Source organism: Engraulis encrasicolus, chromosome 18 (assembly GCF_034702125.1).
Source record: "Engraulis encrasicolus isolate BLACKSEA-1 chromosome 18, IST_EnEncr_1.0, whole genome shotgun sequence".
NCBI classification, from domain to species: Eukaryota; Metazoa; Chordata; class Actinopteri; order Clupeiformes; family Engraulidae; genus Engraulis; species Engraulis encrasicolus.
The window spans coordinates 33,061,580-33,089,116 of NC_085874.1; the positions used below are offsets into that span (position 1 = coordinate 33,061,580).

The 27,537-nt window shown below is 42.1% G+C and overlaps 2 protein-coding genes across 3 annotated transcripts; one reads left to right on the forward strand and one right to left on the reverse strand.

Annotated features, from left to right (window-relative positions):
- Positions 1–110: 110 nt before the first annotated feature.
- On the reverse strand, positions 111–8,485 carry LOC134468220 (meprin A subunit alpha-like). Its single transcript, XM_063222162.1, has 15 exons — positions 8,426–8,485; positions 8,010–8,034; positions 7,886–7,927; positions 7,688–7,734; positions 7,357–7,432; positions 6,964–7,081; positions 5,811–5,986; positions 5,046–5,267; positions 4,235–4,381; positions 3,550–3,765; positions 2,955–3,145; positions 2,067–2,337; positions 807–980; positions 393–454; positions 111–253 (listed from the first exon to the last, which is right to left on the reverse strand). The coding sequence occupies exons 1-14, from the start codon at positions 8,483–8,485 to the stop codon at positions 405–407; spliced, it is 1,815 nt and encodes a 604-aa protein (XP_063078232.1). The 3' UTR covers positions 111–253; positions 393–404.
- Positions 8,486–9,650: 1,165 nt separating this feature from the next.
- pla2g7 (phospholipase A2, group VII (platelet-activating factor acetylhydrolase, plasma)) lies at positions 9,651–27,500 on the forward strand. 2 transcript variants are annotated; one of them, XM_063223462.1, is made up of 11 exons: positions 9,651–9,720; positions 11,557–11,702; positions 14,941–15,091; positions 16,848–16,941; positions 17,834–17,902; positions 19,254–19,428; positions 20,255–20,368; positions 20,483–20,574; positions 21,089–21,259; positions 24,749–24,897; positions 25,494–27,500. In XM_063223462.1, exons 2-11 carry the CDS (start codon positions 11,595–11,597, stop codon positions 25,592–25,594), a joined length of 1,224 nt encoding a protein of 407 aa, XP_063079532.1. In that variant the 5' UTR covers positions 9,651–9,720; positions 11,557–11,594; the 3' UTR covers positions 25,595–27,500. The 2 variants fall into 2 exon arrangements, with proteins under 2 accessions (XP_063079532.1, XP_063079531.1); XM_063223461.1 differs by lacking the exon at positions 9,651–9,720 and adding an exon at positions 9,786–9,958.
- Positions 27,501–27,537: the final 37 nt, after the last annotated feature.

A 27,537-nucleotide genomic window follows, 5' to 3' on the forward strand; every position in this document is an offset into this window, starting at 1 on the left:
GTGTGAACTTTTCACTTTTTTTTGGTAACATGAGAAAAATGTCAAGACATGTCATTTCAGTCTCACACTTTAATTAAAAAACAACAAAAAAGTTTATTATTCAAAAAGAATGGAGGTATTAACATTTATTGGCATCATAGAAAACACACATTATTAGAAGGCTGAATTGTCAGACTTGTACTGTAGAACCTGAAGCAGGTCACCTTATATTATAATCCCAACAAGACTGTTCATTGTTCCTCTGCACTGTAGCCTGTTTCGACACAAAATCAACAGAACTGAATAAATACCTGTTCATATCACTTCTTGCATTTAACATTGATGCAGCTATGATAGCTGAAGCATGCAATAAATTGCTGTATCACATTTTACATCACATAACAATCACTCACCTCGCTCTTACATCACTTATGTTCAACAACGGGTACTTCCGTTTTTATAAGAGTTGTTAAATCTGTTAAAAAACAGAGAAACAAGAAGAAAGACGTAAAATATTTTTACAACGCCATTTCACATACAATGCAAAATATGGACCTCTTTATACGAGGGGGAAATCCTAAAAATGAGTTTCCTTCAGATTCTGCTGGGATAAGCATTTTTTTCCTTCGGCTTAGTTAAAACAAACATCATTTCATCTTATAATAATTTCCCAAAAACAAGACCATTTGAAAATCACTTTTTTGAAAAGAGAACTCATTAGCATAGACCATGCCAATAATATGCTATAGCCTACCTGTAATAACCTGCCAATAATAACCAACTCCAGTCTGGCTGGCCTTGTGTGTGAGCTGAGCTCAATCACTTACCCTCAAAGTCCACAAAGATGATGAGGTCATCGTTCTTCAGGTAGTTTCGGCGGTTCAGGTCGAAGTGCTTCACCATGTTTCGCCAGCCCTTTGACTCGCTGCGATACCACTTGTTCGTGTCGTCCCAGGTGCCCACCTTTGATGGGTTGTCCCACCACAGTTTTCCCTCCGTTACTGATTAAAAGCAAGCAGGCAAACAAACAAATACATATTTGTGAGTTTGTGTGCCAAGAGGCCCAGCATTGCAGCTATGATTCTACACACACTGTTAAGTTTGAGCCTTTTAGAGTTGACACTGAATTTAGTTTAGTAACAAATTTGTAATCAAATTTGGATACTCCACTCACATCAACACAGTTGACACAGATATGTTACTAACAAAGTAAAATGTAAAATAATGTTACATGTTTTATGGTTGTACAGACTTATTATTCAAAATAACCACTACCCCCACCTTTAATGAGACAAAGGTTCAGATGGAATGTGGATAGAAAGCCTACAGCCACACATACAGCCCAACTACTGTGTATGCAATGCAGTGTGGCTGTTAACACTGTTAAGACGTTGCCCCTGCTATAAATTAGCTGTTGGCAATGACCCAATTGTATTGTATTCCCAATGTGTAATCTTCTAATAGTGTAGCACTACGATCAGGGGCGGATTAAGAAATCAAGTGCCCCTGGGCCGGACCATTATTTTTCCCCTGCCCATCCCCACTATGTCACCTGGCTCATGAAGCACCTTATAAAGATGCAGCTTATAATTATTTGTGAAGGTGGTTTTGAAGGTTTTTTTGGGGTGGCGGCCACAGGGCCAAGTTGGTCTGGCTCCCTTAGGGCCTCTGGCCCCCTGGGCCTGGGCCTGGTAGGCCTGTGCATTAATCCATCCCTGAATAAGGATAAAGAATAAAGAATAAGATAAAGAAGATAAAGAATAAGAATTAAAAAAACATCTTTTCATTGAGCATTACAGCATTCCACTGGCGGAATGGTGCGTATTATGATGCAACCTCCCTCCAATATGAAACGTAGCATACTGGTGGGAGCTGTGGCGCAGCGTGCTAAACCCTGCATTTGGGCTTACATGCCCGGGGGTTGCACCCAGGGTTCGAGTCCGGCCTGGGTCATTTGCCGTCTCTGCCCCGTCTCTCTCTCTCCACATTCACTTCCTGGCTCTTCACTGTCCTCTCTGAGGTGGAGGTACATTTAAAAAAACATTTAAAAAAAAGATACATTTAAAAAAAAAAGAAACATAGCATACTGGTGGCGTTGTCGGTGGTCAGGCTGCGCGCCGTGGACATGCGCTTCAGGACATCGGGGTCTTGGTCCATCACCACGAGGGTGGCCTGGCGGTGGAGGGCGGGCCACTGCATCACGACGTCGTTGTCGCCGCTGAGCAGGTGGAAGTAGAGGCCCGTGTAGTTCCCCGTGTAGTCGGTGTAGCCCGAGCGAGGCTTGACGCGCACGCCGTAGGCATAGCCCTCGGGGCTGTAGAAGCGTGGGCTGTCTATGATGGTGGTGTCATCAGCCTCCTGCAATCAGATATGAAAGGATACGATGAGTCACACCCATCAGTGGGGCCTAAGATCCAAAAATCATAGAATGGGAGTCCACAAACGGTCCCTCCGTCCCATTCAATGTTTTTTGGATTGTAGGCCTCATGTCTATGTCTGCATGGGAAAGTAAGAAACGTTTTTTCAATTCTTTGTATGACCAGTGCATGTAAAGAAATTTACAATAAAACCGAATTGACTTGACTTGACTCATGGAGGCGCATGACTTCGGCTCCCTAAGACATTATATCCATGAAAGTGCCCATACGGAAAACATATACAGTACAGTACCTCAAAACTTACCAAAAGATTCATATATGGACTATACAATTTTATATGGCACATACTATAAAAGTGACGCATTCCTCATTTTCCTCATATACTGTATACTGGTCAGTAAGGCACAGACACACATTCCATGTACAATACGTGGAAGGTGTATGAGTGCATACTTACATGACACATACTACAAAAGTAGCCCATTTCGAATTCAAGATTTTGTGAAAATGTTTTTCTTTTAATTGTAGGGGCATACATGTTTTTTTTTAATACATCATATTCATATTGGTATTGCGGTAGAAAAGGTCTGGTTTCACCTGCATGATCTTGGAGAAGTTCTGGATGCGCCAGACACCGGCTGGGCAGCGTGTCTCCGTCAGGGAGATGTCATCGATGAAGATGCCGCCGCCCTGCGCGGGGTCTCCCCTCACGCCCTGGAAGGCGTAGCGGAACTTCACGTCCACCTCCAGGGGCACGTGTGCAATCTTCCAAGTGTGGTCGTCATCGGCTGCACACACACACACACACACACGCACGCACGCACGCACACACACACACACTTTGTCAAAACTTTTAACAGTTGGCAAGGCTTACCTCCTCTCCTATTGAAAATGCTCACTGACACGATATGACACTACGTAGCCTATATCTGTTTTGATTACTTCTAATCAGGTCATGTGAACAGTCCCTAGTCCTTCACAACAGTATCTTTGTCACATTCCACTTTAAACTAAAAAAATATTTTTTCTTTACTCATTTATTAATTTAAATTGTTTTTAAAAAATAGGGGGGGAGGTTGCATGGCCCCCCATCCACTGAGGATTTGTACCCATGCATGAAGTGCATGTTCTTTATTAGAAGTTATAAAAACAGTGTGAAATACTACCCTGAAGGACTGTGAGAGGTCTTTACCATGGAATGTGTGCATTTTCTTCAACTTGCGCACGTTCCCAGTGCCATCGTCCATCTTGACCCAGACGGCCAGCCGGTCCTTGGCGCTGCCGGTCATCTTGTAGAAGAACTGCAGGCACTGCTGCGTCCTCTTGGGGTAGACGATCCGGGACTGAAGCAGGGCCGACTCCTCTGCCTTTCCAGTGGCAGTGTCCACATGCATGAAGTATCCAGAATCTGCAATTACCATAGACCGCCTTCTCGTTAAACTTGGTGTGATTTTGAGGATTTAAAGAGGGCGTAACACGTTAAGGTTTTTTTTTTCATTAACATTTGTTTTGCCCATTCACAAAGTTGTGCATTTACAGGATTATTTACCATTTACAGTTTCATCAGTGGCATGTACAGTACAGTGCTGTACTGTACTGTAGTGTACTTTACTGTACTGTACTGTGCTCTACTGTACTGTACTCTACTGCACTCTACTGTATTTTACTGTAAGGTGAAGGAGGGGGTGCCCTTGATTGGTTTAGCATCTCACTCAGAATTTGCAGACTTGTCTCCAAACATTTTTTGAGTGAGAGGTCTGACCTCTGCATCTGTCTTTAAACACAGTAGGATTTCGGAATCCAAATGTATGTTGTGTAAAATTCAGTGGGTAACATTTATTGCCCAATTTTTGAAGGAGCATTCTGGATGCTCTGACCTCTGCATTGTCCACTGACGGTGTGGTCCTCAGAGCCAGGTGAGCTCAGGGTGTGGATCCAGTCGGTGTCGTCCGTGGAGCTCTGGATCATGCCACAGATGTTGGTGTACTCGAAGGAGCACTGGTCCAGCAGAGTCAGGGTGGATGCTGAAGTACAAACACAGTCCGCATAGTCAGTCAACACACACACACGCAGGCACGCAGTCACGCAGGCACGCACACACACACACACACACACACACACACACACACACACACACACACACACACACACACACACACACACACACACACACACACACACACACACACACACACACACACACACACACACACTCGTGCGCATACACACATGCACGGACACAAGTGTGCACACACATACGTGCATACACATGCACGCACGCGTACACACACGTACATACACGTACACAATTACACAAACCCCCATATGGCCTGCCATGGTCACAATAAGGCCCCCAACACCTGTACAGGAGGGCCCTGGGCCCAGGGGCAAATGCCCCGCTTGAAACCCCCCGCCCCCCCATAGCTCCGCTACCAGAGATTATTTAAGTATATAGAGATATGCCAATGTAATAGGTTGCTATGGGCACCTAACATGACCAGGTTCCGGTCTGCCTAAAGGGGCGTGTCATAATACTCCTAGCATTGAATAGAACAGTCCTTAGGTCTGCCTAGGGTCTGCCTAAAGGGAGATTTACCCCCTCCCCCTTGCAATAATAGAACCCGGAAACAATGGGCCAATGGAACCTCTCTCTCTCTACTCTCTCTGACGCTACTGTCCTACACTTACAACAGTTATACATCCTGTTCATGCGGAGCACGTCCATGGCGCTGAAGTCCAGGTACTGGCCGATGATGTTGTAGAACTCAGGGATTTTGGTGGTGATGGTGGGGATCTCGGGGTCCTTGTTGAAGGAGAAAGGCCGATAGTGCATGACGGACTCATAGTCGTAAGCTGTGTTCTGGTCGGTGACAAAGCTGTCATCATACTTGTTGAAGTTATGGCCAAGTCCTGCAAACAGCACAATGTTGAACTGAAACAGGTGAGAAGTAATGAATGTTTCGCAAAGTTGGCAAAGATAAAATCTTCAAAGTCCAAGATGCAACATCTAAGTCGTTTGGTTAGACAGACAAACAGACAGGAGACAATATGGTAGGATATCTAATCAAATCAAAGATATCAAAGATCACTTGGACGTTTGAATGGAAATAGAAATAAAAACCAATCAATCAATACAAGACTGCTCTTCTCTCACACACTCACAATGCACGCACGTAGGAACACACTCACACTCACACTCACACTCACACTCACACACACACACTATCTAATCAATTTAAAGATATCAAAGATCACTTGGACGTGTGAATGGAAATACATGTAGAAATAAAAAACAAGTAATCAATGCAAGACTCTGTCTGTCTCTCTTTCTCTCTCTCTGTCTCGCACGCTGGCACGCACGCATGTAACACGCACGCACGCACACCCGCATGCACACGCACGGACGCACGCACGGACGCACGAACGGACGCACACACGGACGCACGCACGCACCATCAATGACTTGGTCAAGGTGTATTTGGACGTAGTCGTCTCTGTCCTGGCGGGACTGCTCGTGGTAGAAGCCGATGGCGTGGAGCAGCTCGTGCTCGATCACAGCCTTGTGGTCACAGCCGGAGCCCAGGGACAATTCCTGACCAGTCTGCTGGTTACCCACCATGGACCAGCAGCTGCGCACAAGAACACAGTATATTGCATTCAGAGTTGTAAAAAAATGTCAAAGTTAAGTCTATTTGTGGTGTAATTACAACACTAGCACATGATATTACATAGCTGTTACACCATTACTCTATTGTACCTAATGAGATAGATAGACTGTGTTGTTACTGAAAAACACCTAACAAGGACCCGCACCACACTTGATCCAACCAGTGCAGAGTTATCTGATCGTAAGACAAGTACACGGGTCTACTGGTAACTCTAAGTTACTTGTGTTGGAAGGAAATTGTGTTTCTTCTCTTACTTTTACTTTTGACACCTCTGATTACATTACATTACATTGCATTTGGCAAACGCTTTTTTAAACCAAAGCGAAGCTGTTTACACACACTGTGTATTTCCTTTATTTTTTTTAAATGCATCGGTTTTGCCCTCTTGTTTATACAGTATCTTTCCATGGAGAAAACAATAACACTTCCTTAATTGGCTTTTCCCCTTTCAACATCTAAGATAATGACCTTCGAACCCTGTCTGAGCACGATATTGAATTAAAATATTGGATAAAAATCATCAGTGATGTCAGGCCTCATGTCATAAGGCTGGATTGCTGTATTGCAATGCATTTTTTTTCAAAGATGGTGATTGGTTGTTTATACGTTTTAGAAAAGCTGTGATGTACCATAACTGTGATTATGTGTATTAGTTTATGGTACAATTTATATTAATTGTACAAAGACGTGTTTTACAAAGAGGTTGCACTTGTGACTGTCTGGTAATGATATTCATTGACCTTCATTCATTTATTTATTGACCCTAAACTTGCCAAGGGAAAAATAGATAATAGAGTTACATAATTTGTACATTGGCTATTTATTTCACTGCCTATCAATTTTGTCATAAATCCTGTCAATGATTTTATAATCTTCAGATTTCAATCAGGTCCAGTTATTCAGGCCATGGAGTAAATAAAAACCATATTGGATCATACCCATTTTGCTTGATGAATCTGATATAACTCTTTTCCCCTTCGTAAGGCTTGAAGTCCACACATGATTTGAGCCTGTACATCTCAAATGCCTGCATGATGCATCCTTTGGCATTCAGGTCTGGAACAGCCAATACACATTATCATAATTAGTAGTTGTTATGCAGCATATGCAGAGAAAACATTTTCAGTCTATGCAGTCATTGTAAAATAAATTGGTAATCATTTACAAAAGCCAGGTGTGCCATTAATTGATATGGGCAAGGATATGGGCATAAATAGGTGCTTCAACTTTAAAGACATCATATGTACCGTACAATACAATTGTGGAGACAATAGGAGAACACATTTACAAGGAGAGACATCATTGCAATATTAAATTGGTGACACACTTACCAAGTTCATCAGTCAGGATGTATGGGATTGGAAACTTCCACCTGTATGTTGTATTCATCAAAGCATTGCGGCCAAGCTATTTATAATAAACACACACACACACACACACACACACACACACACACACACACGCACGCACGCACGCACGCACGCACGCACGCGCGCACGCACGCGCGCACGCACGCACGCACACACACACACACACACACACACACACACACACACACACACACACAGATTAACATTTTGTGTGATTAGAATGTGTCAGAAGTCACGTGAAAAAATGTAAGTAATGACTTGTGTGTCGGTAGTATCTTTGATGGAAACTCACTGGTACAGCGATATCTCCTTCTATCAGCTGATGTTTAGTCTTAGCTCCTGAGGAAAACACAAGAAAAACTATGCTCAAATGCACTCCCTTTTCATGGCTTTTGTAGCTTTCCGTGTGAGACCAATTAAAAAAAACAACCAACCAAATAAAAAATAAAAAAACGAAAAAAAAACAAAACAAACAAGACTGACTACTCACCAAGATTAAGGTAAGGATTCTCATTGATCTCATCCTCCACCTCTGTGGTAAAAAAAAGGATGACATGTCAAACCCATATCAAAGTGCTTGTTATCAAAGTACAGACAACTTGTAACTTTCTTACCATGCACATCAGGAGCTCCATGCACCTTTACAGAAACAAAAACAAAGACATAGTCTAAACATAAATATATCTGTTCAATTGGGACACTACCCATCATACCTCAACTTGCAGGTGCATCACAGTGGGACAAATATTCACTGAGGATCGAAGCTGGAGCACTCCTGTAGCTCAGATTTAAACAAAGACCTGAGTAATTCTAACACGAGTCTCTTCTAAGTGGGTCTGATAACATCGAAACGGTAGTCGGGTGTTTGCACAAAATAAATGTTTTTAAAAAACTAAGCTGCAGTGTGCTCCAGCTTCCATCTTCAAATAAATTCACCAGTATTTGTCCAGAAAATGCTAGGGCCAACTTGGTGGCTGTCCTATACCGTAAAGACCGAAAAACAGTGAAATTAAAGTAAACCTCAACTTACATCGAGGAGAGAAGACAGCAGGAGCAGTCCTGCTAAGAGCTGCAGTCTTGGAGAGGACATGGTGAGGAATGGTGCAGACAATAATGCTTAATTTGGGTTTAAACGGCCCCCGGCAGAACTTTAGCCTTTGATCTTGATAGAGCCAGCCAGTTATGGGCCTTTACTCACGTGTCAAAACAGCCTTGGAGGCCTTGTGGTTAAGCACTGCTGACAAGTGTTTTATGATGGCGTGAGATGGAAAAGTGTGAGGGAGATATGCACTTTCTTCACACCCTCAAATGCACATGCATACATGCACACATGCACACATGCATTGCATAGGCCCTACATGCACCCAGGGCCACTGACAACTTTCACTGGTCCCAGGACCAAATTATCTAAAAGGGCCTCCCTTCCAATACATACTGTACAATGTACTGAGGACCCAATTCTGGGCTTCCCCTCTCCATGGGCCTGAAACAACTGATCCCCACTGTTGGCGGAACTGCATGCATGCACAGACACAGACACAGACACACGCACGCACGCACGCACGCAGGCAGGCATACAGGCACGCACGCAGGCAGGCATGCAGGCACGCAGGCAGGCAGGCAGGCAGGCAGACAGGCAGGCAGGCAGGCAGGCACGCACACACGCGCGCATGCACGCCTTTGGAATAGGGGGGCAAGCTTCTTTTTTATTTGAATAGACAGATCATGACACAATCAAAATTTGATTAAAGGTCTCATACAGCATTACAGCAAATGCAGGTTTACGATAAAAGTGACACCTAGCTCTACCGTCTCCAAATGAAGAGGTTTCCAATTCTGCAATTCTACACACACACACAGAGAGACACTCAGTTTGACAAGTCAATCAATTATAGGGTAATGGCACCTAGGCCCTATTAATTGCAGAAGTAGGCCTAGTAGTCTCAGGTTTTGGAACCCTGCTTTAACACTTTTGTCACTAGATGGCATACTTCGGCTGATCTTGGATGCCAGGCCTACGGCTTTTGATCTTGCGAAACAGGATGGTATTCCTAGCTACTTGCTCTATTGTTTGTTTTATGAGTCAGCCAGAGTGAGAAAAAGACAGGAAGAAGAGGGACAACACTGCTGAAATAAATTTCGCAATAGGCCTGTTATTCCTTCCTGAATTATTTTTTTTTAACTTAATATCAGCGCTCAGCAGACCTGTTATTTTTTTATATAGGCTATTTATTTTATTTTTTATTTCTCAACCACAGAACTTTGTGGGGCTCGCTCTATCAGACAGGCTGCTTCAGGATTGGGCCCTAGAATTCTATTCACAAGGTAGGGTGGCGCAGCGCTTTAATATGTTCCCTGCTCTTTGGCTCCACCGTAGGACAGGAGGACGTGTGAAGCAGTCGACCAGTTGGCATGCCATCATGCTGTTGTTTACGACTGGAAGCTAACACTAGCTCGAAGCTAGTCAGTGAAGGCTACCCAGCACGTTCAATGTTCACCTATGTCGGATTTATACAACTGGCGGTGGCTAAAAAGATTTATGACTTTTCCAAATCAGCAGCAGGTATGACCGTAATAGTGTGCGCGTGTTGACAGGCTGTACAAGTTGTAGGCTAGCTCTTGTGAGAAATCAACCAACAACGCGCTGTTGACACTGTCAGTTACTATTCGTAAGGTCACGCTGTTATTTCAACAACCAAATGAACTGAATGGCATTGTCTGCTTGCGAGTTATTGTATTACCCATTGGGCGTTTTCTTTACACTTCCCAATGCAATTCACTGCTACATTTTCCCTAAGAGTTTGTACTATCACACTGAACTGAAGTCCGCTGATGAGTAGGCTATGACAGACACATGGGCAAACTCTGAGCACATTGTGTTGTTTGTGGTCCCGTTCAATTGTTGCGAGAATAATGCTCTAGCACAGGGGTGCCCAACCTTTTTTTAACCGAGATCTATTTTTGAAGTTGATGGTCGGCTGTGATCTACCAAGTCAAATTTAAGGATGTCAGTATGAAAATTTAAGATCACCATTTAGTAATCACCATTATTATTAACAAAATGTTTTAGTAGGCTATATGGCTGTGTCTTTTCAGTGTGTTTTTAAAGTGTGTTGAATAGCCTATTAACAAAGCAATGCATTACTGATATGCAGACATAATTTCAGTCCTACACAAGTCCTAAACAACTGAAACAATTTCAAAATTATTAACATTTGGTATATAAAAGGCATATGTAGGCACATAGGCCCTATTTCTAAAATATGATGAAGCGTTATCAAATGCTGGTACAACTTAAAAAGGGCTCAGAAATTCACCATTTGTTATGGGTAAATAGTAGGCTAGTTAAGTTCACTCTACTATGAGAGAGAGAGAGAGAGAGAGAGAGAGAGAGAGAGAGAGAGAGAGAGAGAGAGAGAGAGAGAGAGAGAGAGAACTCATTTGATTGGTTAACGCCCCTGTTAAGAGTGACTTCTTCTATGAAGCGCAGCAAAGGCTTTCTATTGTGTTTGGCCAATCGTTTTTTCCACAACCAGAGCAAGAAACATCACACATCGAAGTGAATTCCATAGTCTACATGTCAACTACTAACATTTCCCTTACACGCGGCACGCGATGTAAACGCAGTTACCGATGATGCATGCGATTAGCGATTTGGAGAAGATCCTCGCATCTCGCCGCGTCATAACGCATCGTTGCGCACATGTTCTGTTACTCACCCTATATTACATGTTTGCACACATGAACTAACTGCAATACCCTCACGGTCACTTCCTAATGCTTTCTCCTCATTCTGTGTTACACTGGGACTAATTATCTAACCAATACAGTACCAGCAGCTTGCTACATAGCCTATTGAAAGACAGTATTTTTCCCGTCACATTACACGTCTCGCGATCGACTGCCACTCCCCTTGAGATCGACTGGTAGCTCGCGATCGACTGGTTGGGCACCCCTGCTCTAGCACGAGTCTCGATGTGTGTTCAGATAGGCTAACTGTGCTGTGTCATTGCTGTTATCTGTAAACACAGACGTCTACCACGTTTTTTGCGGTTTTGGTTTGCCTAAAGTTTGCGAAACTGCGATGGTCTCGTGGTATGAGACTGTCATTGGAGTCAGCTGATAATTGTGTGCTGTCTTCTGCGTGTTTTGTGTGTTTAGGCGTGAGGCACAAGTGGAGTTGGGCTGCAGCGCTGGCCATGGGGAATTCGGGTTCTAGCAGCCAAAGCACGGGCATGCGCATCCCACCGGGCAGCGGACCCCATCAGGTGGGATGCACGGATCTCATGGTGGGCCACACGATACAGGTAAGTCGACTTGTGACTTGAGCTGCATTGACCAAGTGAATTGAGATTTGAACTAATACAGGTGTTATAGTTAAAAAGACGTCTCTGACAAGTAATCTCTGAACTGGTATTTTAAGCCTTTCTATGAATGAGCCATTACTGCAGCCTATTGACACAATTCCACTAAAGAGATTAAGTGCTTATGGTTGCGACTTCACAGTTAATAGGAACTGTAGCTCCTCAAGCTCTTGCTTCTAAAGAAGAGAACTGCCTGCTTGCCATCCTGCTGCGGTTCTTGTCCGAAGTGTGGACCTTCTGTATGCTTTCAGTTGGATTCCCATGGGGTGAACTTGGTAAGACCATGATCCTGACTGTGCTGAGCCTGAGCGTTCTCAGGCTGGGTACGTGTGTGTGCTGCTGCACCATCCAAATATGTATGATCATGCCTGTTGCAAAATAGATGCTTCAGTCATTGCCTTTTGCTGATGGATGAAATTATTGTACAACAAAGGAAGTGTTTGTGTAAACAGGACACTTTAACATCTTAATGGTTAAGGTGGTCTTGGATTTGGAAGGTTGCAAAGCATCCTTGCCCAAAGTGCCCCTGAGCAAGGCTTCTAACCCCACATATTGCTCCATGGACTCTAAACAGTAGCCTGATTATCATCGACTTTCAAATCTCCTCGAGACTTGGTCTGACCAAGAGCATAACAATTAACATTTCCCAAACAGCATTTCCCAAATGGCCTCCCTTGGTTTGCTTCCCAACAAAGTGGTCGGAGTTCCCGTATTTGCGGGAACTCAGAAAGTACTTGCATTGACTCTTGACCTGACTGGTAGCAACGCTGAAGCTGTTTCGTCACTAGGGGGGCACGGCCTGGCTATCTAAACAGTACCCGAAGTCTAATATATATGGTAAAGTTAGGCCTATGTTTAAGAATTACTTTCATCCAGGCCATGTTGTCTAAAGTTGTTAAATAACTCTACAGTACCTTGCATTTGAATAGAATACTGAGCAGCTCTGTATGGCGAGAGTGCACTGCATTCATGCATCTAGAATAGGCTTCAGACCGGTCTGACCCGGACACAAGAACGGGAGGGTGGAGAGATGTTTTGAGCGCAAATGAGGAGAAAAAACAAGTCAGCAGCAACACCAGACCTCCCATTGAGTTAGTGTTTAAGGCATGCGCCCATCATCAGACACAAAAGGCACGGGCTCGGAACGTAATGATCGATTATAAAGAATTAGGTTTTATTTCAGTCAATTTTATCGTAATTGGAATTTATCCATTTGTAGTGTTGAGAAAGTTCATTTTCTACAGGAACTAGTTCAGAGTTCAGTTCACGCATTTCAAAATGAACTAGTTTGTTCATAGTTCATTATTGTTCATAGTTAATAGTTAGTTCATAGTTTCCAAAAATGAACTAGACATAGTTCTTTTCTGTGAGATTGCGAGCTATATTGTTTGATGTCATTGACAAAGCCTATATAAAACCACAGACAGGCATTTACTTTTTGTGAGAAGAGTGTGTTAGATGTCATTTTATATTATTGGGGCTTTTGAAATGTATTTGGCTGGGGTTTTCGCCTGGACACTGAGGAAATGTGGCACCCTATTAAACGAAGGCACATGCTGTTCGTTCACAGGCACCAGAATGAAATAGTTTATAGTTCGTTAATCGTTCATCATGCAGTACACAGTGAGCGTTCAGTTCAAGTTCGCCCAAATTATGAACTAGTTCATTGAACTAGTTCAGGTACAACACTGTCCATTTGCATCCTGTTGTGGTGAGAAGTCAACACACAGGATGCAGGTGTTTGAAGAGGTGTGAAGCATGTGGTGGGTACACAGAACATACAACACAGAAAAGTATACTCTCTACAACCCATTATGCCTAATACAGCATCCAATGTACTCATTTGCACACCCTACACTCCAGCTCTCCAGAAATTGTTTTATTAGGACTAACTATTTTGTACTTTGTGAAAGATGTGATGTCTGAAAAGTACAATGTTTGCTTGTTCCAGGAGAAGAAAAAGAGAAGCCATAGAGAGAAAACAGAAGGGAAAGCATGAGTAGTCTTATTCGTCATTCAAAGGGGAAACTGTAGTCGTCTGGACTGTTTGCCTGACTGGCATCTGAATAGACTGTGAAGTCTTCTTCTACTGTTACTGTTGAAGTCTTCCATCAGTTGCCAAATGATCTGCCACTGGCAAATGGCCCGACTGATGGCCAGGTATGAAGGATGAATTATGGTAGTTCCATTCTTTTGTACTTGTAGGCATTACTTTTGGTAAGCCCCCTACTGTACCCAACAAGTTACAATAGTAAGGAGGTATAGTCAGTAATCAATATCTCTTTCAGGAGTCACTGTGAAACATTCCTAAACGTCATGCTGACCTGTTAGATGCTAATCTTGTGATCTGCTAGCTTTGTAAACTAGACCAACCTGTCTAAGATAATGGCTGAAAATATTTTGCCTTGCTTGAGTTGGTCTATCGCTGCTCACCACAACAGGCCCCAGCCCCTGTCCACCAATCACAACGTGACATGTCCAAAAAGGGGTGGTTTGATTGGCCATAATATACTTGAGTTCACCGTGTTTGTAAACACAATGTTGTGAGGAGGGGCAAGACACTGGCAGCCAACCATGTGAGCAAATTTTTTACCGACAGCGGTTTCCAGCAATTAGAGCAGGGATGGGCAACTGGAGGCCCGGGGGCCACATGTGGCCCGCCTCCTCACTCAGTGCGGCCCATAAATAAGCCATACTTTAAAAAAGTTATGAACAGACTATTTTTTAAACCACTACTGTGTCAATCTGTTGAAATTATACTACTGGCCGTTAGAGAATTCCTATTCCTTCCAAACTTTTTCAGCAATCATGGAGAAACCAACTGAACTTTGAATTGCAAGTTGCAGTCAGATCTGTGGTGACCTGGCCCTCCGATGGTCACGCTGAACAAATGTGGCCCTCCTCATCATGAAAGTTGCCCATCCCTGAATTAGAGGTTGAGTTGTGCGCAGCTAGTGTCGCGCAGCCAGGAGAAAACAAAAACTTAGAACTCATGTATTGGCCATGGTAGTGGAAAGGCAACTTGACTTATAACGAAAACGGTTTGGTCCCACTGGCAGCCCTCAGCTATCGGAATGGAGTGATTCTAGACTAATATTTTTTATGTTAGTCTGTCTAGTGATCTATTATGAGCTGCTTAAATGCAACTTACCTGAAGTTTCTATTTGTCGTTGTGTCCTAGGGGACTTTCCTTAGGCTCTACTACCCATGCAACTCAGCAGAGGGGTTGGAGGGGCCAGACTGGATACCCAGTAAGGAGTATTTCAATGGACTGGCCGACTTCATGAAGATCAACCGCACACTCAGCGAACGCATTTTTGACTACCTCTTCGGTAAGTGAAAACTTCCATCACTGCTAGGCCTAACCTCTTCCCCTGGTTGTTCCTCCATGCTTCCTTCCTGACACACTAAGGCTGAATCCCATTTCACCCCTTAGCCCTAGGCCTTTCCCCTTCCCCTCCGTTTTACACGTTCACGTGAAGGGCCGTCCCAATTCACGTTCAGACAGAGGGGAAGGGGGAAGGGCCGGGGTAAGGGGAAGGGCTTTCTACCCCTTGAAACGGAGCTTGTCCGAAGACACACTTCAAACGGAGGTGTAGGACCGATTTCCCTAAATGCATTGCGAATGTCTTAAAAAAATGGCGGCATCAACAAAAACATACAAATACAAGTAGTTGCTCAGTAATTTACGGCTTTATAGTTGTAATATTTGTTGCATTGTACTAAGTTTAACATTGTTCGAATGTGTCATGGTCATTGTCTCCGTGAAATGCACATGAACAAAATTGCTATTGACTTCAACCTAATACATGGAATTTGTGACGGCTGTGAGTGTCATTCTGTGATTGTTGGAGGGGTGTCTCAATTTGAATGGGTTGTTGCGTTTCAAGCCCTACACCTTACTGCTTCATTTGAAGGCAACAAGGGGCAAGGGGAAGGTGTAGGGGCAGGGGTAGAAATTAGAAATGGGATTCGGCCTAACTCTGCATTCATTCCTACAAGCCAAGCAAACAGGGACAAAGTGAGCCGAAAATATTCAGCCAAGTGTTCTATTATGCAAAGGAGGAGCCATTAACACAGTCAATCAAATAAACAACATAATTGCAAAAAAAGCCTTTAAAATAAAACAAAATCTGTTTCAATGAACCAAATAATTCAACGACATAATTGAACACTGAATTTCGCCTCAGTTTGCCTCCATGTGTCCCTGATGTAATGGACTGTCCTTACCGGTTGACCACCAACTTAGTTGTGTGGCAATAAACAAAAGACGGTCGTCATAGGAGCCTAGTACTTGCAGCATGGTAAAGTCAAGCGCAATGCCCCAACCGCCAGGGCTGGAGTGTGAAACGGGTCACAGGAGGGACAGTGACTTTTTAACAGCTGTCATTAATTATAGTATATACTGTAGTTAACTTGGTCACAAAATTAACATTGACAACCGGACATCCTCTTTTGACTGGAGCCGGAACTGGCAACAGCCGCTCGCACCCACAATGCAGTTCAAAATCTGGACGTCCGGAATGATTTTGGAATAACATTTTTTATCCATCATGGCATCGCACCCACTTATTGCTGAGCACTGATCATTGAGACGATGAAGTGACAGATCTCTTTTATCATCATTGTCCGCACTTGTCAATTATGGTCCTACAGTGGTAACATTGTTTTAAACATTCCTGCTGTCTTAAATTATTGGTCGGTGCAAAGTGTAGTTAATACAGGAAACTGGAGAGAAACACGGATACAATTCCATTATTATTTAATCTTTTTTTTAAATTAGGTACACAACATAGAGACTAATGTTTTGATGGCCAAACCATCTTCATCAGTGTCCATTCTCTCCAGTTTTAAGAACATTGGCCATCTCCCGTAGATGCACCAGATGAGAAAGTGGAAGTTCATGGAATTACTTGTTTGTTGCAGTAAATGCACCTCTCGACTTTCCTAGTTGGCGATGCAACCTCATGTCCCAGCTCATATAGAAAAATGAATGACTCCTTATAGTTTGTATCATTTGTCTTTGTTGGGTCTGTCTGTAACACAATTGTAATTTATGAATATTGTTTTTTTTCTGTTATTTGCTAGGGCATTGTAAAATCCCTGCTGTGTGGAACGCTTCCTTTAAGCAAGGTGCTAAGTATCCGGTTGTTATCTTTTCACATGGACTGGGTGCTTTCAGGTAACACTCTCTCCATAATCTTACAGCATCCTCATGGGTATCAAGCTCTCTTGCAACTAAAAGTGCACACCCAACATAATCAGAATGCTACATTGTTACATTACTGTTAAAGGTGCACTGTGTAATATTTTTAGTAGTTTATTTCCAGAATTCATGCTGCCCATTCACAAATGTAAATTTTTTCATGAATACTTATTATGACCTTCAAAGTCCAAGTTATTTATCATGACTAGGAAAATGGCAATTTTCAAATATGAAAAGGGGGATCTTCTCCATGGTCTGGCATTTGGAATTTCCAGAAATAGACATTTTTAGCCGAAAAACGTACTCTACTGTGGTCATACTAATGAATATTAGTTTATTACTTTGTAAATATTAATGAAAAGATCAAATTTGGCTGTAGGCAGCGAAGTCAAACAAACAGACTGAATGTAATTAGCAATAAACGGTTTAGTCCAATAACCTGTTTATTCCAATAACCCAACTTGCGGAAATGTAAACAGTTTCAGTGACCTTGGGCAGTGACCATAGCCCAATAGTCTTTGACCACAGTTTGGCGGCAACCAAACCAAATGTCTATTTTCAAACTCTGAGCTACTTCACTTTATGGCCTACTTAACTGGTTAATGGTGTCTATTAACTGCACTTTGGGCCGATTTGGAGTTTGTCTAACAGATCTACCACATTTAGTCTGGATGTATACAGTGTAGTTCAACATTTTTAAAACAGACGTGTAGAGGTAAATGAGTTCCAGAATGCTGTGTTGATGCACATTGATATGGAATGTATGAAAAAAAAACATGTTTGGAAAGGTTTAAACATTTTTATGAAATATTGTAAAAAGCATTGAAAGCATCTCGGGGCTCTGATTAAGGTCTTCCTGTTTCCGCAGGACTTTGTACTCAGCCATTTGTTGTGAACTAGCCTCCCAAGGCTTCATCGTGGCTGCCGTGGAGCACAGGTGATTTTCAAAAATGGCAGGACTGAAACCCACACACACAGGAGTGTGTGAGTGTGAGTGTGAGTGTGAGTGTGAGTGTGAGTGTGAGTGTGTGTGTGTGTGTGTGTGTGTGTGTGTGTGTGTGTGTGTGTGAGAGAAAGTACAGTAAATCCACCACCCTCACCAATTACATTAGTCACAAACACTATACCATGAATACATCTCTCTCTCTCTCTCTTTCTTTCTTTCTTTCTTTCTTTCTTTCTTTCTTTCTTTCTTTCTCTCTCTCTCTCTTTCTCTCTCTCTCTCTCTCTCTCTCTCTCTCTCTCTCTCTCTCTCTCTCTCTCTCTCTCTCTCTCTCTCTCCCTCTCGCCCTCCCCTATAAGCTCCATGCGGTGTTTATGGTCCCGCACCTATGAAGAGGCAGACACAATGAGACAAACGAGGTCATCACATTCTCATTGGGTGGGGGTGGGGTGGGTGGGTGTGCTGCTAGGTTCAGCATAGCACGGTCAACATAAAGGTCTGGTCATATAGACTGATGGGCTATGCCTATAGACTGATTCACCCGAATGATGTGCGTGGAACTTATCAGTCAGAGTTCATGTGTCATTGCCAACCAGGATGAGACGGGTATTCACCGTCCTCATGAAAAACATGTATGTATGTATGTATGCTGTATACAGCAATCTATGGCAAACAGTGCAATGTCCCATTAAATACTGTTAAATTGAACTGAACATTCAGATAGCTTGCCTGTAAAAGTAATATAAGAGACATTCTATTTGGGAAGAACTAAGAAAATCTTTGGTAATATGTCTTCAAAGATATTCTACGGCCTTACATAGGAAAGCTACGCCATAATTCAATGTTCAGTTGTTAAGCTTCTTTTCCAAATGACCGACATTCTTTCTGATGGTAGGTAGCCCCATAATTCCAGCAGTGGAACTGTAATAGTCATTGAAAAGTTCACTACCATAGCACTACACTACTGTGACATAACATATCATAGAGCCTTTAGTAATGCACTCTGACTTGGTCATTGCCATTCTGGTAACAGCACATGTTTAACGCTGTGTCTGAACGGGTTAATGGATAAATGATGAATAGAAATATTGTTTTGCAGATACATTGTTTGACCACACCATAATTTACTTCACATTTTAAGTGCATAAAAGATCTGATGGAATAATAAGCTATGAAAATATGGATATATTTACTGTGATACAGGATAATCCTGTGTCACATCAATTTAAATTCAAGTCATTCCTTGCTTCAAAAGATGACGTTCAGTTGTTCAAGTAACGTACATGATGTACTGTATATGCGTTTGTGTCTGTGTCTGACTCGTCCCTTTATGTTCTCCGGAAAGGGACGAGTCTTCGTCTGCCACCTATTACTTCACGGAGAAGAGTGAGGAAGAACAGCAGAAAGAGCCGGCGTCGTGTAAGGCCCCCAGTCTTATACCCCCCCACCTCCAGCAGCAGTGGATGTACTACCGGGCCCTCAAGCCTGGGGAGAGTGAGTTCCCACTCAGGAACAAACAGGTGCCCTTCCCCAATCATCCCCAATCAGAAGGAATATCCAGACCAGATTTGTATAAAGTAGAAATAGCTAAATACTCTCAGAAGAGCTCTTTTCCAAAATGAGATATATCCATTTTAGAGAATGTTGGGAAAATTACATTTTTGTGTTGGGCTTTCCATTGAATTGCATTGCAAAATATGTTCTGAAAACATTTGAACGGCAAGAATTCACGCATAGATTATAGGACTTCTTAACAGTCAATTTCAATATTAAAATGCATAAAGTCAAAAGTGGATATAGCGTTTTGGAAAAGAGCTCTTCTCTTACAGATGTAATTACAACATGGTATGATATTATGAATAGTGGTATGATATTATATGGTTTCAACTTTGTAATATCATACCACTTGTGTTGTCTATACAACTCTGATCCAGGCTGTCTATCCACCTCATTATCCACAGTTACAAGGGTGACGCTATTACAGTTTAGCTAGCAGTCACTTGTGCTAAATCTTCCAGAAGCGCTATGGGCAGCCTAATAGACATAAGCAGACCAGACATCCTGTGGTAGCGTGATAAATGTTGAAATGGGTACTAATGTAGCTAGGCCAAACAGCCTCTCACACAGTGAAACTTGCAGCATGCCAGTAACAGTCACACAATGGAAACTTGCATCCATACAAACTAGCAAGCAAACGATAGGCTCTTGCATAACATCTGCATTGTTACCAAATTCTTTTGGACAGTATAGTCCAGCAAGACTTTACTTTATCAATACTTGGTGAGTAATTCAGTCATCATAAATTGCTGTAATCATGGTCTTGTATTTCGCCTTTAATGCTTCCAGGTAAAGCAGAGGGCAGATGAGTGTGTTCGGGCGTTGGACCTCCTGGTAGAAATCAACTCTGGAACCTGTGTGGAAAATGTCCTACGCACACAGTTCGACTTCACAACACTAGAGGTGGGCGTGGTGATTTTGTCATTTAACATGTCAACATTTACGTACGTTTCAAATAACAAAGAAGTAACAAGTGATTTTTTGCTGTGCTACTTGTGTGATTTTCTTTCTACTTAGAACTCTATGGACCTGTGTAAAATTGCCATTATGGGCCATTCATTTGGAGGAGCCACTGTCATTGAAGGGTTATGCAAGGAGGGGAGATTCAAGTAAGCACAACATTCTAGCATTCCTAAACGTGTAAAGACAATTAATATTGGGTAACAACCAAGTCTTAATCGGTTACTTAAAGGGGTATGCCACTATTTTGGGGCTTAATACAGTTAAAATCGTTGGCTGAGGTTTACAAAGGTGGTAAAGTGTCTTATTTTTCATGTAAGCCGTTGTCTTGTTTTAAGACAAGTTAAAAGAGGGAGCATGTCGCTAAGTTAGTGAAAGTCAATGGATCCGTGTAGCATGTAGCAATGCTTTCAGACTCTGTATTGTCATAGAAATGTTGTTATGATGTAGTTTAGTGTTTCCAGCAAAGAGTGAACAGGCCAGTAAAGATTGAAATCTTCTGCCCGGGTGGAAAAAACTAAACACCTCAAGAACTTGAGAATACCTCCTCTTTTATAATAGCTCCTAACAGGAAATTGGTATTCACGAGGTTTTTGACTGGAAATCAGTGTAAAAAATATTTTTGCATTTTAAAAGGCTGATGATGTGTCACTGGTGTTTTAGGTGTGGTGTTGCATTGGACACATGGATGGCCCCCATAGACGAGGAGATCTTCCCTCGAGTGAAGCAGCCCATCTTCTTCATCAACTCAGAGAAGTTCCAGTGGGGAGGCAACATAGCGCGCATTAGGAAGCTTGATTCTGCATACATTCCACGCAAAATGATTACCATCAGGTTTGCAAACCATTTCATTTTTTTTGTTTGTTTCGTTGTTGAAGTTTTTTTCTCTCTGGTCCATCAACAATGAAATTGCTATCCGAAGGAGAACATTACACAACGGTATTATGAAATGGATGTGATTGGACATAAAATATTACGCATACTACAATCAAATATGTTCAATATGGAAACCAAGTTCAATTGTGGCACCAATGCAATAAAGTGGGACCAGTTCCAGTCTCCTAAGTAGGCAGACTTTTTATATTTTAAAAACTCCTTTTATGGCCCAGCTGCAGGCTGTCATCATGCTTTAGCGTATGTATCGCACGCTATAGCACTATGGTGCATTCAGCGTGTTGGTGCGACGCCTTTTGAAGTTTAAGCGTGCTCCTCAACGCAGCGGTAAAGCGCTGTCATGCACTTTTGACACGTGGCGAGGTTTGCACAGTTTTCCCGCCGTGTCGGCGATTTTGTTTTGCCACAGCGCATTTCTGTTACTAAACGCAAATATGCTTTGCTGTGCCCTAACCAAAACCATCCCTAAACCTAACCTGTCAGTAAAGCAATGTTTCTGCTGCTGTTCTTTTGCCAAGAACCGCGACATTAGGCAAATTTCTAGCTAAATTTTGCCTAAACCAAACCCATCCCTAAACCTAACCTGTCACAGGGCGTTGTGGAGTACGCTTTAACTTGTAAAGGCGTATTGGACACACACGATAGTGGGTTCAAATCAGCGTGTCATCTATACGCAATGCATGATGACATGTTTTGCCAGCTGTGGCTCTAACGGCTGGGCACTGTACTGCTATGCGGGCGACCCGGGTTCGATTCCTGTCCCGGGTCATTTCCCGATCCCTTCCCGTCTCCCTCCCAGCTATTTCCTAATATATATTAACACTAGAACTACCAGGATTTTTCTGCCTACCTAGAAGTACCAGAGAGGGGTCATTTGACCCGCCGGCTTTTAGCTAATACACTAATCACTCATTTTGTTATGGTAATGAGGCTGTTAGGGGCCGTGTGTGGGGTGAGGGGTGAGGGGGTCACACCTTACAGTGCTAACAGCCAAGACAAACAGGGACAGACAGCTTCTTCCCAAGGGCTGTCAGCCTCCAAAATCACCACAGGTAAACAGCAACTTGCATGAAGATATCAGCAGCAAAGACATATAGCACAGTTTGACGGACAGTGTGTTACAGTTTTTCTCAATTGGTTTTGCTCATTTCTTGAAACTGAGATGTCATTCTCAAAACATGGACAAATCCCAAAACTAATTTGCAGTTCCTCACAACAGAATGGCATTTATCATTGCTTTCATCAAATTTCAAATGCTTTTGTACATGTCTCAATCATTTAGTACATCCTTGCAAATGGCTATGTACAAGTATCCTACAGTTAACACAATCAGCTTACATTTAGTAGAATTTTCAAATGAATGTACCCTGCTGATCTATCCCAATTGGTTGATTCTCAGTGTAATGGTTGTCCTGAAAACATGTCAGCACATTTTCTTCATATAAGTCATCAATGAATGTGTGAATGTCCCATGTGATCATGACGAAGCATATGACTGCAACCAGATAATGGTTGAATTACAGTTTTTCTCGATTGGTTTGGCTCATTTCTTGAAACTGAGATGACATTCCTATAACCCTTGGATCATTTGGCCAAGCATTCTTACACTTCTGCACAACAGTTCAGATAACTAGCAAAATGTCATATACCTCCCAAAACACCTCATTCTTGCATCAGCACTAAACCGTCTCACATATAAATAGTCAGTACCATCAAAATGGCATAGATCCTTCTCATTTGCTTTGGCTCATTTGCATTCATTTAGTCCTTCTGTCAAAATAAACTGGATGGTTCAGCATAACTATATGGATCCTCATCACTCGCTCATATCACCCTAAAAACAGTTTACCCATGTGTCAAAACTAAATTTCTTCCCCACATATATCATCAGTACCCCCAAAATACATTGTCCCTTTGCCATTGTGTAAGCACTTAGGTGTTTTATCTACGTTCAGCTAACAGATTTCGACTATGTATAAAAATGAAAAAGTGAGTGAAACCATTGAAGTTTGACAACACAGATAATTTACCAAGGACATTTATCAGTAACTTTCTGTACTGTAAATTCATATACAGAAAGTAATGCCCATATATCACAGGTTTCTCATGGGTATTTAGGGCTTTTGTGCCTATTATTTGATAGGACAGTGGAGAACAGATGGGTCATTCCATGTCAATTCTCACGATTCCCTAAAATATCCCCAGGTGACCCTCTCTGATTTGCCTGATACCTCACATACAAGTACTTTTTTATGTCAATTGACAGAATCCAAAGTATTAGCATCCTACGTCCAACGGTTGTGGAGGTGAAGCCCTCCAAAGTTTGAGTGCCACGCCTACTTTTCAAGCCTGTGAATTGCACACAAAATTTATGAGCAGATTTTGACACCTCTAGTTTTAGTTTGAGGGAAGATACAGGCCAAAAAAAGTATGCTGCTGTTACGTTGTAGCAGACGAAACAGACACTGTGATAAGCTATGGACAAATAGATATACTTTGAAGGCCTCGATTAATATGAAGAACTCTGAAAAACAAAGTTTTTCCAAGCTGGAATGTTTGACACAGTGCTACTGTACATGGGGTTAAGAGGGCGTTACACTCATCAAGTCCCCACATGGTTAATTTGAGGCCTGAAATAAGGGGTACCGTGGGGTCATTTTGTCCCAACGTTGCTTTTGAGTCCCTCCCATTCGATCATATAAAGTCTGAGTGCCTTAAAACTTTTGGAATGCACTGTGCAGTTCCCAAATATGATGGAAAATCAATTACCGGTATAACTGCCAAAGCATACATAGTTTCTAAGTTTTGCAACCCCGAAATGGCAAGACTTTTCATCACGCTTTTCACAAATTCAGTTTACAAGCCTTAATATAGCCACAAATCATCAAGGTATGATATTTGAACGTACATCATATGATAGACGGGGTGATAAAGAGGGGGAGCATGCTACACGGATCCATTGACTTTCACTAGCTTAGCGACATGCTCCCTCTTTTAACTTGTCTTAAAGCAAGACAACGGCTTATTACATGAGCAATAATACACTTTACCACCTTTATAAACCCCAGCCAACAATTTTAACTGTAAGCATAGTCATTGCAGTTTATGAATCACCAATTACTAATGAATTTAACGGCATTAACTGTGGTTGTACCACCCGAGCGCCCCCCACCCCCCTCCCAAAAAAAAATAGACATCAATGTATGGCCGTGCTCGTCGTCCTTAAGGGCACTGTGCACTAGCCTGGCTCCTACCAGACCTCTGTGTTTGAGCTCTGGAGCCCCCTGGTGGCGCTCAACTAGTGGAGCTCATGAACCTGCGGGGAACTACAGGTCGCGCAAGAGCCAGGCAAACTGTGCACCAGCTAAGTGTAATATATGGTAATGTGATGTAGTGTAATGTATGGGTGTGCTCTTGTGATCCTTCTAGGGGCACTGTGCACCAGAGTTTCCCAGACTTCACTTTCCTGACGGGCAACTGGCTGGGCAAGCTGCTGAAGCTGAAGGGGGAGATCAACCCCTACATAGCTATGGACCTGATCAACAGAGCCTCTCTGGCCTTCTTGCAGAGACACCTGTGTGAGTGGATGCATTCATTCATTCATTTTTCACATTTTGTACACTTGCATATCGTCTGTGCTAAATTTAAAGGTGCACTGTGTAGAATGTGGCCAGAATGGGTACTGCAACTATGCTGCGCATTGAAACTTTGCTGCCCATTACCAAATTTGATATTTTCATGAATGTGTACGAAATAATACACAGTTATTTACTAGTATAACCAAAGTACAGTAAGTTTTGCAGCTAAAAATGTATATTTCTGGATATTCAAAATGGCGGAGCATGGAGAAGATCCCCCTGTTCATGTATGAAAAATGCAAGTTTTCCCAGTCATAATGAATACTTGAATTTGGTGGTGGTGGCAAGTATTCATGAAAGGGCAGCATGAATTCTGGAAATTGACTGATAAAAATATTATGCCGTTTGGGAGGTCCTGTTGTAGGCCACCATACTGGTTCAAATATAGCCTGGGTCATTTTCCAATATTGCCCCATCTTACATTCACTTCTTGTCCCCCCCAAAAAGATATTTAAATGCTAAAACAAACTGTTTCCCAACGGACCGCATAATAGTGACTTGTGTTTGCCTTTTTCTCCTTGTCTCTCTGAACGCAGCACTTGACCGAGACTTTAACCAGTGGGATCCTCTGATTGACGGGAAGGACGAGAACTTGATCCAGGGCACTAATGTTCGGGAACTGCAGTCGTCTATATGAACTTCTGTTCTCCAAAGGGGGAGAACCTTTTTTGTACCAAGTATTTTTTTAATCCCAGTGGAACTGGCACTGGAAACATAATGTAAGGCCAGTAGCATCCACTCTGCATCAGTGGAACAGGAGCAGGGTCCAGCAGGAGCACGAGTGATTCTCACATGGACATTATGTGGAAGTGCCCACCTGCATGGACTGCTTATGAACTACATGTGTTTATCATTCAGTACCACTATTTTCGTTTCTACTTTTTTTTTTTTTAAAATCATATTCTACAGAGCCCTTAAAGGAACAGACCACCATTTCTTGATTTTCACATATTTGCAGTATTTCCCAGCATTATTCATACATGTGCATTTCATTTTCTTCCAAGTGTTTTCAGTACTTTGATTTATTGGATCAAAAATTATTAGCATTGCTCAGCATAATCACTGAAAGTCACTAGTAACTTAAATATGAAACCACAAGTGGTCACTGGACGTAATTCAATTGCTGTTTAACAATCTGGTGAATTTTACATTAATTTTAAAGTGGTTTATGAGTACATTTGATGTTTTATGTTGTACCATAGACTTGCATTGCTATGCTTAATTTGGCTATACTGTTAAACAAGGCAATGCAAACACATGGATGAAAATGATATGCACATTTATGAATAATGCTTGGAAATACTGCAAATATGTGAAAACAAAAAAGGGTGGTGTGTTCCTTAAAAGTGACACGAGAAAATAATAAAATAAAAAGGTCATCAGTGAGCACTGGAAATGTAGAGGCTTTGAAATCTTAATCTTATTCAGGGAAGAACAGTTATGTATTTGATGTGTACTTGATGTATGTACTGAATTAGGCTGTTAAGCCACTGCTGGAGAAGTTTTAAAAAAATCATGAGCTGGATTTCAAATTACCAGCACCACATTTGTATGTTATTAGTTCTGCAGACGGTGAGTGCTTTCCAATATGTGACCTTGCGTCCTCCACTTTGTGCTTGTGGCCTCGCCCCGCCTCCTGGCCCAGCCAAAACAATTTTTGGGGGACTATTTTTCATTCACCATCCAGCTTGCAAATGAGAAAATGACTTTACAATTGAGCTTTTGCGAAATATTGAAATATAATGCTGTTGTCAGTGATGTTCTCATGACATATTACTTCCTGGTACGAGGCCACAAGCACAAATGGAGGACGCACGATTGCATATTGGAACGCACCCACTCTCTGCAAGATGGCCAAAACACCCAAATCTAATGTCCGGTTGCTCCTCTCAAGGGTTACTGATTATTGAGTAATTTATTTATAGCAGAGGGAATGAAATGTAATGTGGTTTGAAGTGGGCTAAGGGTTTCAGCAGTTGATGGCAATGGTTACACTGTATGATACGAAAAGGGGGGTTAAAGATATCGGGCCCTTCTCAAAACCTAGTGCAGTGCACTTCCATGTGTATCAGCCTAATTAGTCACGCCCAGTGATTGGATACTCTGGTGAATTGTACGGAATATCCAATCACTGGGCTTGACTAATTAGGCTGATACGCTTGGAAGGACACTGTCCTAGATTTTGAGACCCTTAGTCTTCATAAGACAATACTTGCTTTGAAAGATTTGTGATCTAATATAGCCAACAATTGTGCCTTATGATTTTTGCTTCACAGACACATCTTGCCACTCTTACTTTACAATTACGTTTTTTTCTATAGCTAACTTGAAAACTGTTAAGCCTAATCTTTATATCAACCCTAATATTTTCAGTCATCAGACTTATTGGTATTACAGTTGGATAATGAATAACTCGTTATGACCCAAACAATGCCATCTCATAATGATCACTACTTAAACTCATTTACTTGTAACCCAAAGATGCATTAATTGTGTTTTCACTGTATTTGCAATTGTTCATTAAAGGTTAGATGACATCTGTACCATTTTATTGTTTGCACTGAAATATGTGAATTTATA

Coding starts and splice junctions, on each gene's coding strand:
- LOC134468220 (XM_063222162.1), bottom strand. CDS start 8,485: ATGTCCTCTCCAAGACTGCAGCTCTTAGCAGGACTGCTCCTGCTGTCT. Junction 5,987..6,963: donor AGATTCATCAAGCAAAATGG/GTATGATCCAAT, acceptor TCTTGTGCGCAG/CTGCTGGTCCATGGTGGGTA. Junction 2,338..2,954: donor ACTTCTCCAAGATCATGCAG/GTGAAACCAGAC, acceptor ATCTGATTGCAG/GAGGCTGATGACACCACCAT.
- pla2g7 (XM_063223461.1), top strand. CDS start 9,808: ATGCCATCATGCTGTTGTTTACGACTGGAAGCTAACACTAGCTCGAAG. Junction 9,959..11,556: donor CTTTTCCAAATCAGCAGCAG/GTATGACCGTAA, acceptor TTGTGTGTTTAG/GCGTGAGGCACAAGTGGAGT. Junction 21,260..24,748: donor CGCAAAATGATTACCATCAG/GTTTGCAAACCA, acceptor TGATCCTTCTAG/GGGCACTGTGCACCAGAGTT.